A 16,153-nucleotide genomic window follows, 5' to 3' on the forward strand; every position below is an offset into this window, starting at 1 on the left:
TCCCCTTCCCTCAGCCACTGGGAATGAGCCCTAAACGCCCAATATTTTTCCTCCACATCATAAAGGTGGCCAAGCTTTCCGCGATCATGTTAAAGAAGATGCATGGTCAACTCATTCGTATGGCCATCCATGAGTTCACTAATCTCCTTCTCCATCCCTCTTATTTTATACTTCAATATTCTAAAACGATGGTACTGCCACGGGCCAAGCTTGTCACGAGTAAGATCCATTTTCTCCAGCATGTTGCAATCCTCCTTTGACCAAATGTTCATAATGATGTCATTGAATTCTTGCTCCTCTGGCCAGCAAGTATCGTATCTAAACCAAACCTTATGGCCAGCCTTATCTTCTTTGGGCTTGCTACCAGCAGTATCCATCATTATAGCCTCATGATCAAACTTGGACTGGCTAACAATATAAAAGTGAGAAAGGAAAGCTGTTCCATAAAGACATCAGAGACAACAAATCTATCCAGCCTCTCTTTAACAAGCCTATCTCCTTCCCTGTTATTCGTCCACGTAAACCACCCATTGCCAAGTTTGACATCGGTTAGATTCAACTCCTACAAAGTATCACAAAACTCATTCAAGATGGCATTAAAATCGTCCCCCACAATTCAACCTTCATTAACCTTACTTTTCACCCTCCTCAACATATCCCAAGCCTGCTCTCTTAAACTAGGGTCAATCTGGCCATAAAAACTAGTGAACCTAAACACCTCATCATCATCCATCTTTACAAGCTAGTTGATATGATATTTAAAGTAGTTTTGAACCGTGACATTCACCATTCCCTCCACAGCAACGCCATCCCACCACTTTTCCCTTTCGAGTCAACCGCAAAGCAACCTTCCATCCTGCACATATTGCGAATCTGCTGGAAACCGTTAGAATGAATTTTGGTCTCACATAGAAAAATAATATTAGGGATATCGCTGGGTTCCCAACCCCACAACAGTTCCAGCTAAGGATTTTCATGGCTCTTGGCAGGGCTGGTCACCAGCCACCTCCATAAAAGGTGAGACAGTCTCTAAAAGTTTCCTCTTAACAGGTCTAGTTGGACTCTCTTCCATATTTTCATCATTTGATCCCCTATGTCTTTTTTGTTTGCTTTTTAGCCTTTCCATTCCATCCCTCACAGTCTTATGGCCTCTTCTTTCCATAGGAGAAGTGGCCATTAACTCGTCTTCGCCTACCTTCTTCTTTCCCTCATTACCATGCTGCTCACTTTCAGCACTTGACCTAGTCTAACTCTCTTCTTTTCCTTCACTCACGCGTGTTCCTGATACAACCAATTCCACACCATTTCTTCTCATGCCCCTCTCTTGGTTTGTGGTCAGAATAGGTGCCCTCATCCAGCTTCCATACTGAAGGTTTGAGTCATTCAGCCCAGCACCTTCCTTTTGATTTGTGCATGTCTTCATGGTATGACCTATCACCCCGCACGCATAGCAAAACTCTGGAAGCCGTTCGTACTTTATCAACCCTATCTTTTCCTGGCCAGCCTTATCGATCATTCTCACAACCTTCCTTAAAGGATTCAACACATCAATCTTGACTTTTATTCTCATAAATTCTGTCCATCCACCATTTCGGTCATTCCAATCAATCACCACCAACTCCTCTATAGCATTCCCAACATCCAAAGCCAGTTGACGGTCCATAAGTTCAATGGGAATATTATAGATTCTTAGCCAAAATGGTGATAACTAGAACTTATAAGACTCAAAATCCTTCCCCTTTTCGAAAGGCAGCATTGAGAATAGGCATCTATCAAAGAGCCAATGCGAAGGTTTAAGATCCAGCTTCGATCCTCCAGGCACCCAAACTTGACGATCACGACCCCTTCCTTTAGCGTAACGAAATCTATATCTTCTTTTGTGTACCAAAACGATCAAAGAACTCGATACATCACCTCTCTATTTGGCACTTCTGATGCCATTATCTTGCCCACAGCCCAAGATTCAAAGCCTTGGATATTTTTATCACCGTTCGTGCTAATGATTTGCCCAGCTTCTTCCTCCGAAAAATTCAATCTCTCCAGGAGCTCATTAATCTCCTCCGTCATTGTTGACATATCATTCCCTGGCATATTCTCCAAAGCTTGATTGAAAAAGAACAATACTGAAACAAACAGGAAATAGGCTCAACAAAGAGCACACCCCAAGGATTCAAATCTGCAAAAAAGGAAAACAAAGATAGATAAATCTTGCAAAAAACCCGAAAACAAACGAAGCAAGAAAAATCATTAACAGATGAGACACACGCCCGTGTGGACAAAAATAGACCATGTTCCAAGCCATATTTCTCACCCAAATTTGCACATAACCATGACACAAATAGGCATTCAAAACCAACCAAAATCAAGATTAAATCATGTAATATCAACACCAACACATACAACCATGATACCCATAGGCACCTTAATTGACCATTTATAAACATGCAAATTATGTATCCCAAACATACCTAAATGGTCAAACACATATATGCATCCTTATACCAACACTTAATATACATGCCACTTATCAGGCTCATATACATGATAACCAAAATTTCAATTCACCAACTAGACATTCATATGACAACCATACACCACATATGATAAGGCTATTTACATATTTACATAACAAAATATATCCACAATACAAGCCAATTCAAATGGCTAAAAACATGACAACACATATAGGCTACCATTAGCCAAAATGACCTATACATGCCATTAAAACCAAAATAAATAACCAAAAGTACCAAAATAAGCGATTGATAGTGTTATGCAATCTCCGACAACTTCCAATCCGAACAATCTTCTAAACCACTAAAAAACATGAAAAATAACACAGAGTAAGCATTTAAGCTTAGTAAGTTTGTATAACTAAAAATATAACTTACCATTCAACCATAATTTAGGCAAGTAAATTAAGGCATAACACAATTCAATTTTGCCCCAAAAGCCTAACACATATCCATCAACCAACTTAGCCATGAATTCATTTGTCATATAAATACCATTTCCAAGTGATTCACATAAATACCTGTGCTAGTTGTATCAACTCATATCAACTCATATAAATACCATAAGCAAGTAAATATTTTTATTTTTGGAAATATTATTTACCGATTTTTAAATAAAATTAAGCTAATCAATTTTTTTTTAAAGAAATGAGTAGTAAACCCGATTAACTCCTAGCTTTCACCCTGAACCCGATAAACTTACTCAAAACTAGTAGACCTATTTTTAGGGCGTTACAAACACAACATACTTTGGAAAATTTGCGATTACATGTAGGTTTGGACAATTAGGATTGTGATCGAGGAGCTTCTATCAAAGATAAGCAGACCGTGTTGAGTCAAATTTGCGATTACAAGTAGGTTTGGACAATTAGGATTGTGATCGAGGAGCTTCTATCAAAGATAAGCAGAATTTGGTGGTCTGGAAAGGAAAGAGGAAAATATTGGGCGATACTCCCGTGGAAGAAGTTGTGTGCCAGCATAAAAAGATGGGGGTATTAGTACTCACGATATTCGTGAGTGATATATTTCTAAAAATATTTTTATTTTCCAGAATATGATTTACCTATTTAGTTAATATTGTAACTTCTCTCCATTTTAAATTATTTTTCAATAAAATATTTACTCTAAACAAAAAATATTTAAAACCATAAAATTGATTTCTCAAAAATATTTATATTTCCTGAATATTATTTACCTATTTAGTTAATATTGTAATTCTCTCCATTTTAAATTATTTTTCAATAAAATATTTACTCTAAACAAAAATATTTAAAACCATAAAATTGATTTCTCAAAAATATTTATATTTCCGAATATTATTTACCTATTTAGTTAATATTGTAATTCTCTCCATTTTAAATTATTTTTCAATAAAATTTTACTCTAACCAAAAAATATTTAAAACCATAAAACTGATTTCTCAAAAATATTTTTATTTTCGAAATATTATTTATCGATTTTTAAATGAAATTAAGCTAACTAAATTTTTTTAAAAAAAACAATGACTAGTAAAAGAGGAAAATATAGGGTGATACTAACGTGGAAGAATTTGTGTGTCAGCCTAAAAAGATGGGGGTATTAGTATTCACGATATTCGTGAGTGAAATATTTCTAAAAATATTTTTATTTTCCGAATATTATTTACCTATTTAGTTAATATTATAACTTCTATCCATTTTATAAAATATTTACTCTAACCAAAAAATTTAAAACCATAAAACTGATTTCTCAAAAATATTTTATTTTTGGAAATATTATTTACCGATCTTTAAATGAAATTAAGCTAACTAATTTTTTTTTTAAAGAAATGAGTAGTGTAAACCCGATTAACTCCTAGCTTTCACCCGGAACCCGATAAACTTACTCAAAACTAGTAAACCTATTTTTAGGGCGTTACAAACACAACATACTTTGGAAAATTAGGATTGTGATCGAGGAGCTTTTATCAAAGATAAGCAGAATTTGGTGGTCTGGAAAGGAAAGAGGAAAATATTGGGCGATACTCCCGTGGAAGAAGTTGTGTGCCAGCATAAAAAGTTGGGGGTATTAGTACTCACGATATTCGTGAGTGATATATTTCTAAAAATATTTTTATTTTCCGAAATATTATTTACCTATTTAGTTAATATTGTAATTCTCTCCATTTGAAATTATTTTCAATAAAATATTTACTCTAAACAAAAAATATTTAAAACCATAAAATTGATTTCTCAAAAATATTTATATTTCCGGAATATTATTTACCTATTTAGTTAATATTGTAATTCTCTCCATTTTAAATTATTTTTCAATAAAATATTTAATCTAACCAAAAATATTTAAAAACTGATTTCTCAAAAAATATTTTTATTTTCAAAAATATTATTTACCGATTTTTAAATGAAATTAAGCTAACTAAATTTTTTTTAAAAACAATGACTAGTAAAAGAGGAAAATATTGGATGATACTAACGTGGAAGAATTTGTGTGTCAGCCTAAAAAGATGGGGTATTAGTATTCACGATATTCGTGAGTGAAATATTTCTAAAATATTTTTATTTTCCGAATATTATTTACCTATTTAGTTAATATTGTAACTTCTCTCTATTTTATAAAATATTTACTCTAACCAAAAAAATTTAAAACCATAAAACTGATTTCTCAAAAAATATTTTTATTTTTGGAAATATTATTTACCGATTTTTAAATGAAATTAAGCTAACTAATTTTTTTTTAAAGAAATGAGTAGTAAACCCGATTAACTCCTAGCTTTCACCCGGAACCCGATAAATTTACTCAAAACTAGTAGACCTATTTTTAGGGCGTTACAAACACAACATACTTTGGAAAATTTGCGATTACAAGTAGGTTTGGACAATTAGGATTGGATAAAGGGTTTTTGAAGGTTGTTGAGATATGTTTGGTACTAAAAGATTAAGTATGATCTTTTGAATTATGTGAAGAACAGTCGGATCGAAGATAACTCTGGACAAGTACGAATGGGATTTAGCAAACAATGTAAAATAACATTGAATTTGGCTAAATACAAAAGTTATGAGTATGAAACCAAAATGTTGATTTTGAACAGAATAAAAAATATGGTGCGGAATGCATCGATATAGCAAAAGGAGGAGTCTACAATAAAAAAAGAATTGCCTCGGTAATGTAATCAACATTTGACTAAATGCATGAATCGATATAGTAAATGAGGTAACCTCAGTAACAATGGTTGATTGTAAGAGTAATATAATTAGTGAATGAACCAAGGAAAGATTTGGTAAACATATATAGCTTATTGATGGTTAAATCACACTTTTCATCAAACCTGACTATTAGGCTCTATTTATGAAGCTAAACCTATGAAGCACGGACAAGATTTGTATTGAGAGGATATATTTCCTTTGAATTGTATTGAAATTCAGTTGGGTATGTTTTAAGTATGCAAGCTTCTTATTCAATCCACAAATTGTCAGACATGGCATCTAGAACATTGTTTGTTAGGTGTAACGTTATCACGTGTAGTAGGCAATAATCTGACAGTTGTCAGACATTAGTAAAATTAGCCATAACGACGCTAATAACACATGAAAAAGATTGTTAGACAAGTCTGGAGGCTTATGCATTGTAAGGAGACTCTATGCTCTGAGGTGCTGAGCGCGAAATATTTCCCGCAGGGTGATGTGCTTAGACCAAAATATTGTGAGAAGCCATCTTTTACTTGGTCTAGCATTGCTAAAGCAATTAACGCCCTCAAGGATGGCTTTCTGTGGCAGATTGGGGATGGTAAATCTATCGATATTCGCAGGGATCACTGGGGTATCGAAGGTCTCAATGGGGAGTCGGTTTGTCGGTCAAGTTTAACAAATGAAGAAAGAAATGTCAAAGACCTGTGGGACCATAATTATGGGCGGTGGAAAAAGGACAGGGTTACGGAATTATATGGTAAAAACATGGGGGATTTAATTTGGAATTTACCCATTCTCCATAATGGCATAAATGATAGCAGAACGTGGATCCAAAACCCTCATGGTGTTTACACCTCAAAATCAGCTTATTCATGGTTATTACTTAGAAGAATAGGCTACGGCCCTCTCAGATTGATTTGGAGAATTATATGGAAGTTAAAAATGCTTCCTAAAATTAAAGTCTTTAGCTGGAGGATCTGTCACAATATTCTGCCTACCTACGATAATATTGCTCGTATCCGTCAAGAGTTCTCGCAAGCCTGCCCCAGATGCAACAGCGAGAAGGAAACGCTCATCCACGCTCTGAAAGATTGCCCTAAAGTTCGAGAGATACTCATGATCGGGGGGATAAATAACAGGCTGATTGATGGAAGATATGAACGGTGCATCGACTGGCTGGAAGATGTTCTGCGTGTGTTGGACAAAAAAGCAGCGGCCGATTTTTTCACTCTCCTCTGGAACTGCTGGAATGACAGAAACAATCTGGTTTTTCAGGGGAAGGAAGACATGGCCATGATGGTTTGGGAAAGAGCGCAGACTCTCAGCAAAGATTTCCGTATTTTCAATTTTGCAGCACCCCCTGTTATCCCTTAACCCCGATAAGTAAAGGGTGGACGAGAGCTCCAGCTGGTGTTATTAATGATTAACGTCGACGCGGCGGTTGTGGATGGGAAAGCTGGGTACGGAGCCATTGCCAGAGACCATGATGGCTTTGTGGTCGGGGGTAACTATAGTTTTGCGGATAAAATTCAGGACGTTAAATGGGCGGAATTTGACGCTTTTGTGGAAGGTTTAAATCTCGCTTTTAAGCTGAAGGTGGAATCTGACAGTGCGTCTCTTGTCAACGCGGTTAAAAAGAGGGACCAAGACATTACCATTTTGGGCTGCTGTGTTAATGAAGCCTGTAAAATGCTTAACGATTTTAATTCGGTCCAAGCGATTAAGGATAAGTGTTGACCTTTGGGTCGTTTTTATCAAAAAAAAAATAGAAAAAGAGAAGAAACTTTCAGTGTTGGTACTAAGCAGTAGCAGACATTGAAACCTCAGTGAATATAACAATGGCAGTAAAGTACAAAACACTCATAGAATGGATATGAGCAACAACAAATAAAAACTAACCTATTTGTGTTGATATATTGAGCAAGATTTTTGGAGAGTATAATAAGTGAACCAGATGCATGCCGGAAATACCTGAAGGGAAGAACATAATAGTATGAAAACACAAAATAGAAAAAATAAGGTAGTGCAAACATCAAGCTAGATAACTTACGATTTCTCATCCCCAAATATCCACTCTTCAGGTTCATACCAAAGCTTTCCCCTGAAAACAAGATATCCAAAAGCTGAACTTAAAATGTAAACAACTCAAGCTCAAAGTAGCATTTGAAAGAATGAATATCCTCCAATATTTTCAGAGGAAAGTAACCAGAGTCAAATATACAAAGATTTACAAGAAAAAAAAAAGAATGTCCAAACATGACATAAGAACTATCTTTTATCGTGATATAATGACAGACTAAGATAAAAAAAAATACGTACTCTTCAGAAACCACTTCTCCTGACTTCATGCATCCAATATAAACACTATCTTGGCGACGTCGATGTTCAAGAAGTCCAATCAACCCCTCTGTCATGTAGGAAAAAAAGGAGTGAATTATTTATCAAAGTTTCAGTTAATAAAGCGCAAGAAGCCAAAAGCGAAAAAAAGTTGTGATATTCTATCCAAATGAAAACGGAAAAAGTCCTACCTGGGTCAACGTCAATATTATCATCAACTTTAATGTCAAACTCGGTGTCCGTTCATCCGCCGACACAATCACCATGCGGCTCATCCGAATATAACAGGCAAATTGGGCAGACAGATCCTATAGCTACCGTTGGAGAGAACCGAAACAGTGGGAAAAATTCCAAGAATGAAACACTTATGAATCTTTAAGAGAATTTCATACAGAAACAGTTTAAAGGAATGAAATAGCACAAATAACATAACATAAAATCCTACAATGGAAACTGACGAACAGAAAAGAATGAAAAATAAAAGAAAAAGGCAAACATTTTGAATCGTTATGTGGAGGGACGTCAAATTTTGGGAGGATTAGAGGCGGGATACCTGTGGAAACAATTGAAACGGTGCGTGGTGGGAACAAATGAAACGGTGAGTTTTGAATTAGTAATTCATAACAGTTTATGTTTTTTAGCTTCGAAAACTTTGAAAGGCCATAACTTTTCGCTCGGTTGTCCGATTGAGACGATTTTTTTTTTTATTTCGAATAACTTTTCGAGATCTACGCGCTGACAAACTGCCGAAGGCGGTTTGCCGCAGTTTTCGTCGAAAAAAATTCTTTTTTGCCACTAAATTTTGATTTTTTCGGTTTAAAATGTAATTTTAAAACATTTAAATCATTATTTCCCTTACTTATTTGAAGTAAACACCGGATTTTTTTATAGAATTATTGTTTTATTTTTCTTATTTGACACATGTATGGAATAGGTCCGATAAATCATTAGAGCTTAATGTAATATAATTAAGATAATAAAAATACTCTTATATCAACAAATTAGTTTAGCTTAGTTGGTTAAGATGCTTGCTCTTTCCTTTAGTACCTTGGTTCAAATCCTGTTGTTAACAATTTTGAAGTTTTTTTTTACCTCATACCTTGCTCTTTTCCCTTAGTACCTTGGTTCAAATTTTTTTTGTACTTGTTGCATTTATTATTTTTAATCAATTAACTCTTCAAAATAGTATAGACGGATTGACAATTTGAGCTGCATGTTATAGTAATACATTAATATACAAGCACATAATACATTAATATATACTATTTGTACAATAGTATAGAAGGATTCACAATTGATATACGAGCACATACATAATTTGAGCTACAATATTATAAATATTAAATTGCTAAAGCTAAAATTTTAGAATTGTTGTATAATTTTTAAAATTTAATGTGCAATAAATTATACATAATACAAGACTTGTGTCTTTAAAATGTGATTAGTATAAAAACATATCTTATACAAAAAAATGATGGTACTAAAATATACAAAATATTACACATAATTCATTCCTTGTTCACTGTGCATTCATTCTTATCTTATCCTTAATTCAATGTGCTGTAATTATTAACATTGACGGTGAACTTAAAAAAAATAATTATTAGTATAAAAAAACATATCTTATACCAAACGTCCTAGGTTGCCGATGGCGTCCAAGGCTCCTGACGTCCAGCAAAGAATGTGCCGATGCTCCCACACCATCGACGCCCTAGGTTACCAAGGTGCTGATGCTCCAAGACGACCAAGGGCCCAAGGTGCCGGAGGATCTTGTTCCAAAAGGGAGGGACCTGGGAGGGACCGGACGACTTGTAGCTTGCTGATATTCCGGATGGCTCACGGAGCACCGCCACGGATGGATCGCCGAGCACCGCCGGAACCTAACCGGCCATGGGGGGGCACCGACGTCTGGGCATGAAATGGGCGTGGCAAGGCTCTCGACAACCCCTGCTCGCCTCAATATCACCTCCCCTAAAGAGCTAAAAAAACTTGGTCAATGTGCTACCAGGCGACATTCTTTTTTTGAAAGAAAACGACCAAAGGTCAACCTCATCTTATTGCATCTTTAATAATCAAACCATGGATATCCGCGGATAATCCATATCAAAATACAAATCAACTTTGTTCCTAACGGCTAAGTGACAAAGTAAATCAATGAGATTATTGCTAGTACGACTAATCCAATTAACATGGATGAATCAAAAAATTAAAAGCACTACAAGTATGCTTAATATGTCTGTCCAAAACAAGAATATCTTTATTCCTCTTGTTGACCGAATTGACAAGCCCAAAGACTGTCAGATTCCACAATGAGCCGAGCGATTTTTAATCTAGCCGCCAGTTTAAGCCTTCTTTAAGCGCTTCCAACTCGCCCAATTCACATCCATAGCTTTATCAACGAACTTATAGCATCCCCAATAACGAAGCCATCTTGGTCCTCGCGATAGCGCCCACACCATCGCTCCCATTAATAACAAAGAAGATCCACGTTCACTTTGATGTAGCCAGAGGGGTTTTCTCCAATCTTTAATCGTCGAGTCGGAGGAATAATAGTCGGTTCGTCATATTATAAATGCGAAAGTCCTTGCTTAACATGGTCGCCTTTCCTGCACCGTCACCGCTTCATCCATTTTCCCTTTGAAAAGCATATTATTTCTATCATTCCAGCTGTTCCAAAGCAGAGTTAAGAAATCAGCAGCAGCTTTCTTATCCAGCACACGAAAAACATCCTCCAACCAATCGATGCAGTTGGTATATTCCCCAGTTAGCAGTCTATTGTTTAACCCACCAGCAGCCAAAATCTCACGAGCCTTTTTACAGTCTTTCATGGCATGAATCAGCGTTTCTTCTCTGTCTTTGCATCTCGGACAAATGTTTTGGAAACCCTGACGGATGCGAGCAATGTTGTCGAACGTGGGGAGAATGTTGTGACCAATCCTCCAGCTAAAGATTTTGATCTTCGGGAGCATCTGAAGCTTCCATAAGGCGCGCCAGAAAAATCTGTGAGGGCCGAATCCGACTTCCTTAAGAATCAGCCAAGAATAAGCCGACTTGGACGTGTAAATACCATGCGGATTTTGGAGCCACGTCCGGGTGTCTTTAATGTTATTAGGAGGAATGGGCAAATTGCATATGCACTCCCCCAAATAATCCCCATAAATCTCTTTCACCCTTTCCCTTTTCCAACGTCTGTTATCTTGGTCCCACAGGTCTTTGACTTTTCTTTCATTATCATTGAGAGGAGACCGACAAACCGACTCTCCAAAGATACCATTCAGCCCCCAATGCGCACGTCTAAGATCAATCCCATTGCCATCTCCCACTTGCCAAATAAAACCATCCTTAAGCGCATTCATCGCCTTTGGCAATGCTTGCCTAGGTGAATGAAGGCTTGTCGCACCGCTTATAACTGAATACGTCCCCTTCAGGAAAGTACTTCGCACATAGGACTTTAAAACATAGAGTGTCCTGTTGAGACATAAGTCTCCAAACCTGTCTCCCCAAAAGAGCCAGGTTAAAGAGATATAGGTTTCGAAAGCCCATTCCACCCATACCCTTCGGATGACACATTTTCCGCCACGCCATCATTGCCCAACCCCGCATCTTGTCGTTGTTTGTCCACCACATCCTTCCCATTTGTGAATGGAGTTCCTCTATAGTGCCCTTTGGAGCCAAGAACACCGAAAATGCATAGGACGGAATGGCCTGGATAATCGCCTTGATAAAGACCTCTTTCCCACCGTAAGAAAGCAAGTGTTTTGACCAGCTTTTAACCCTGCAAGTACACCTATTAATGATGTCAGTGAAAGCTAAAGATTTCTTCCTACCAACAGGAAGTGGAAGTCCAAGATAACTATCAAGCTTTTCGACAGTCCGCATGCCAAGCAAGGAGCTAACCGAAAGTCTACTATCCCTAGGGGTTTTAGGGCTAAACAAAATCATGGATTTATCCTTATTAATCTCTTGGCCCGAAGCCCTACTAAAATGAGCTATAATACTCACAAGCTCCTCAACATCTCTTTTTTTATTACGAACAAAGAGAAGAGCGTCATCAGCAAAAAACAGGTGATTAATACGGGGCCCATTTCTACTAGCTCTAATTCCCTTAAGCATATTATTATACTGAGCACGAAATAACAGTTTAGAAAAAGCTTCCATGCAAAATAAAAAAAGATAAGGAGAAAGAGGGTCCCTTGTCTCGTGCCACGCCCCAAGATAATTGTATCAGAGAGGATAGCATTGCACTTGACAACATAACGAACCGATCTAACGCATCTCATAATTTTCGACTCCCAATCATTTACGTAGCCCATTTTCTTCATCACCTCTTCGATAAAGTTCCACTCCACCCAGTTGTATGCCTTACTCATGTCAAGCTTGACCACAAACCCTTTATTAGGACCATTCTTCGCACTCTGAAGATAATGGACAAGCTCGTGAGCAATCAAAATGTTATCGTGAATCATCCTCCCCGGAACAAAGGCACTTTGATTTTGGCTGATGCATAACGGAAGCGTTTCCTTCAACCGATTGGCAAGCACTTTCGCAATAATTTTGTAAATCACCCTACATAGGCTGATGGGCCTAAAATTAGTCATATCCACAGGATCTTTAACCTTAGGGATTAAAACAATAATAGTATCATTTAAGCAATCCACATCTTTAACACCCCTAAGAATATCCAGGCAAAGATTAATAACATCCGCTCCAACGACGTCCCAATTTTCTTTGAAGAAATGCCCTGACAAACCATCAATTCCGGGAGCTTTCCTAGGATCCATTTGACTAAAGGCCTTCATGATTTCACTCTCTCAGAAAATCCTCAGAATAACCGGTCATTTACCGTCCCTGAAATGCATTTCTCTACATAGTCCAGATTAAGCTCACTGTTAGAATTGAAATTTGACTTAAACAAGAGTTGAAAATACTCCCTGATAGCTTTACAAATGTCCACATTATTATCCCTCCAACTGCCGTTGGTGTCTTTAAGTCTAGCAATATTGTTTTTTTTCCTCCTGTTAGTAGCCCTGACATGAAAAAACCGAGTATTCCTGTCCCCTTCCTTTAACCACATAACCCTCGACCTTTGAGCCCAGAATTTTTCCTCAAGATCCAAAGAAGTTACCCAATTTTAACCGAACAAATTTTAAGCTTCTTGCCCTCGTTATTGCTCCCCTGGCCATCAATAATTCTATTAATATCCGCCTGCAGAGAACCAATTTTATTCCGCAGTTGTTTTAACTTCTTATACTGCCACCTTCCAAGCTCTTTGCCAACATTCGTAATCTTCTCCATAATATCTTGATTCCCACGCTGCCAAGCACCCTTGATAATCGTTTTAGCAGCTTCATTTCTAGCCCAACAAACCTCATACCTAAAACAAAGCCTCGGGTCCATAGGGCCATCTCTCGGTCTCCTACCTTCTGTATCTAAACTGATCGCATCATGGTCAGAGCTAGACTGCCGAATCACCCTAGTTTCTAGAACGGAAGCTAGTCACAAGATTATCGACATAAGGAAGCGATCCAAATTCTCTTTGACTCTAGCGTAACCCTCCCTATTGTTAACCCAAGTAAACCACCCATTATCAGTTTTTAAGTCCACCACCGCTAATTCGTCAACAATCGTGCGAAACTCCTCCATCAGAACCTTAGGCTTTCTCCGACCCCCCTCTTTTTCCGCCTCATCCAAAATAGCATTGAAGTCACCCCCGATAATCCACTTCCCAGTAACAGTTTGACCAACCCTTTTAAGCATATTCCAGGAAGTCTGTCTTCTATTCGGATCAGCATTTCCATAAAAGCCAGTGAAACGAATAGGGCTCTCATTTTTCATATGTACCAAAGCATCAATATGGTTGCTGGAATAGGTTTGAATCTCAACCTTCTTACTTTCTTTCCACATCATAACCAGCCCCCCACTCTTGCCTTCCGCATTCACAGCTAAACAGCCTTCCATTCTACATCTCCTGCGAACAGAATCAAATCTATTAGCACTGACCTTAGTCTCACAAAGGAAAATTATATCCGGATCAATAGCAACAAGGAGTTGTTTAAATCACTTAACTATCGCAGGTTCCCAACCCCACGACAGTTCCAACAAATGATCTTCATTGTGCAGGGCGGGGCTGGTCACCAGCCACCGCCTTAACAGGTGAAACACTTTCCATTAATCTCCTCTTAACGTTTTTGGACGGGCTTTCTTCAAAGCTATTTCCATTCAGCATCCTCATTCGCTTTCTTTTATGCTTGAACCGTCCCATACTATCCCGAACTGGCTTATTGATTCTTTGTTCCACCGGGGATGTCGTTATCGAGGCTTCTTCACCTTCCTTCTCATTCCTTTTCAGACCAGAGTGCCCACTTTCATCTTTAGAATTTGTTTGACTCTCCTCCTTATCTTCAGTCATATTGGTTTTTTCCTTAACCATTTCCACCCCATTCCTTCTCATGTTCCTGTCCTGAGTCGGTTTCACAAATGGAACCCTCATCCAACTTCCATACTGCTGGTTTGAATCCTCTATCACATCACCCGCCCTATTGTTTTGACACCTTCTAGTGGTATGTCCTATCAACCCACACAAATAACAAAAGTCGTGGAGCCGCCAGACTTTATAACCCCTATCATTTCTTCACCAAAGATCGCTCACTTAACTTCACCACCCTCCTCAAAGGTTTTGAGATATCTATTTTAACTTTTAGCCTCATAAACTCAGTCCACGCCCCATTCCTATCCTTCCAATCTATAGCCATCAAGTCACCTATAGCATTCCCCACATCCAGTGCCAGTTGACGATCCATGAATTCTATAGGAATATTATAAACTCGAAGCCACAACGGCGATAGCCAAAACTCGTAATCAGCTATGTTCTTTCCCTTGACAAACGGAATCATTGAAAATAAGCATTTATCAAATAACCAAGGCATAAGATTGAGGATTCGACTCCGATCCTCCAAGCATCCAAATTTCACTATGATAGCCCCTTCTTTCAACGCAACAAAGTCCACCTCTTCCTTAGTATACCACAAGGACCTGAACACTCTGTACATTGCTTCTCTGTTCGGATGCTCATTCGCCATAATCTTGCCTACGGCCCAAGAATCGAATCCTTGGGCGTTTTTTTCGTTCTTTATGCATTTAACTTGGGCAGATTCGTCTTCCGAGAATTTTAACTTCCGCAAAAGCTCATTTAACTCATCCGTCGATGTTGTCGCACCAATATCCGGCCCTTCCTCCATCGTCCCAAGGACTCTTCGCGGAGTCAACCCAGAGAAAGAGAGAAGAACCTGTCAAAAGAAAAAACTAAAAGAAAACCACGCTAGGGACAAGCAAACACGAGACCCTCTCGAAACACACCGACTACAAAAAACAAGAAAAGCGGACGCCCAATCTCGAGCAAGAATTACGAAAGCCTCAACAACCAAGACACAACCACCACAAAACTCAACAAGAAACCAAAGAAACCAATCAGAAAAGAATAAAAAACAACTAGACTAAAGGAAATTACTAGTCAAGAACCTACATAAACCATGCACCTTAATGGAAAAAGAAGGAGAAGATGATTTTTTCATGCAAAAACGACAAAAGAACATAGAAAAATCAAAAGTAAAAGGAAAAACCCCACCTCGAGGGACCCACCACGAAAAAATCAAAAGAACATGCAGAAATAAACAGCAAAAAGAATGTATAGAAAAACCTAGGATTCAAAAAATTAAGGAAAAAAATCGGAAATAATCACCGGAGGACACGAAGCAAGAAACGCTGCAGGAAACGTCTTATCTGACCAAAGTCACCGTCAAACCCTGTCGCATCACAAAATAGGCACCGAGAACAGCCACCGAAATGAAGAAAAAGAACAAAAAACAAAACCAAACGTCACCAACAAAACGGAACAGACTCAAAACCCACACAAACTGCCATAATATTCAAAACGAATAAGGCAGACACACAACGAAAACGCAAGAAGCAGAATCGCCCCAATCTTGGAGAAAAATCAGAAAACACGCTGCCACTACCAGCCCTACCAAGCGACATTCATGTGTCTAAAATAGGGACACTTTATGGTGGTGACGCTTCTGCACCAACGGGGGCCCAAAATTAGCTTTGGTGCTCGACCCTCCCAAGACATCCGATGCACCA

General features: G+C 37.9%; 1 protein-coding gene and 1 long non-coding RNA gene across 2 annotated transcripts; both read right to left on the reverse strand.

Moving 5' to 3' along the window:
- Window positions 1-7,602: 7,602 nt before the first annotated feature.
- LOC128295183 (uncharacterized) lies at window positions 7,603-8,517 on the reverse strand. Its single transcript, XR_008285517.1, has 4 exons — window positions 8,206-8,517; window positions 7,997-8,084; window positions 7,728-7,778; window positions 7,603-7,648 (listed from the first exon to the last, which is right to left on the reverse strand). It is a non-coding gene; the product is annotated as an uncharacterized LOC128295183 (long non-coding RNA).
- A 2,085-nt stretch (window positions 8,518-10,602) lies between these two features.
- LOC128295389 (uncharacterized) lies at window positions 10,603-13,972 on the reverse strand. The gene is made up of 6 exons (XM_053030955.1): window positions 13,593-13,972; window positions 13,140-13,487; window positions 12,858-13,041; window positions 12,277-12,807; window positions 11,507-12,136; window positions 10,603-11,436 (listed from the first exon to the last, which is right to left on the reverse strand). Exons 1-6 carry the CDS (start codon window positions 13,970-13,972, stop codon window positions 10,603-10,605), a joined length of 2,907 nt encoding a protein of 968 aa, XP_052886915.1.
- Window positions 13,973-16,153: the final 2,181 nt, after the last annotated feature.

Source organism: Gossypium arboreum, chromosome 7 (assembly GCF_025698485.1).
Source record: "Gossypium arboreum isolate Shixiya-1 chromosome 7, ASM2569848v2, whole genome shotgun sequence".
NCBI classification, from domain to species: Eukaryota; Viridiplantae; Streptophyta; class Magnoliopsida; order Malvales; family Malvaceae; genus Gossypium; species Gossypium arboreum.

Coding starts and splice junctions, on each gene's coding strand:
- LOC128295389 (XM_053030955.1), bottom strand. CDS start 13,972: ATGGAAGGCTGTTTAGCTGTGAATGCGGAAGGCAAGAGTGGGGGGCTG. Junction 13,488..13,592: donor TTAAAAACTGATAATGGGTG/GTTTACTTGGGT, acceptor TCTAGAAACTAG/GGTGATTCGGCAGTCTAGCT. Junction 13,042..13,139: donor ATTTGTTCGGTTAAAATTGG/GTAACTTCTTTG, acceptor TTTTCATGTCAG/GGCTACTAACAGGAGGAAAA.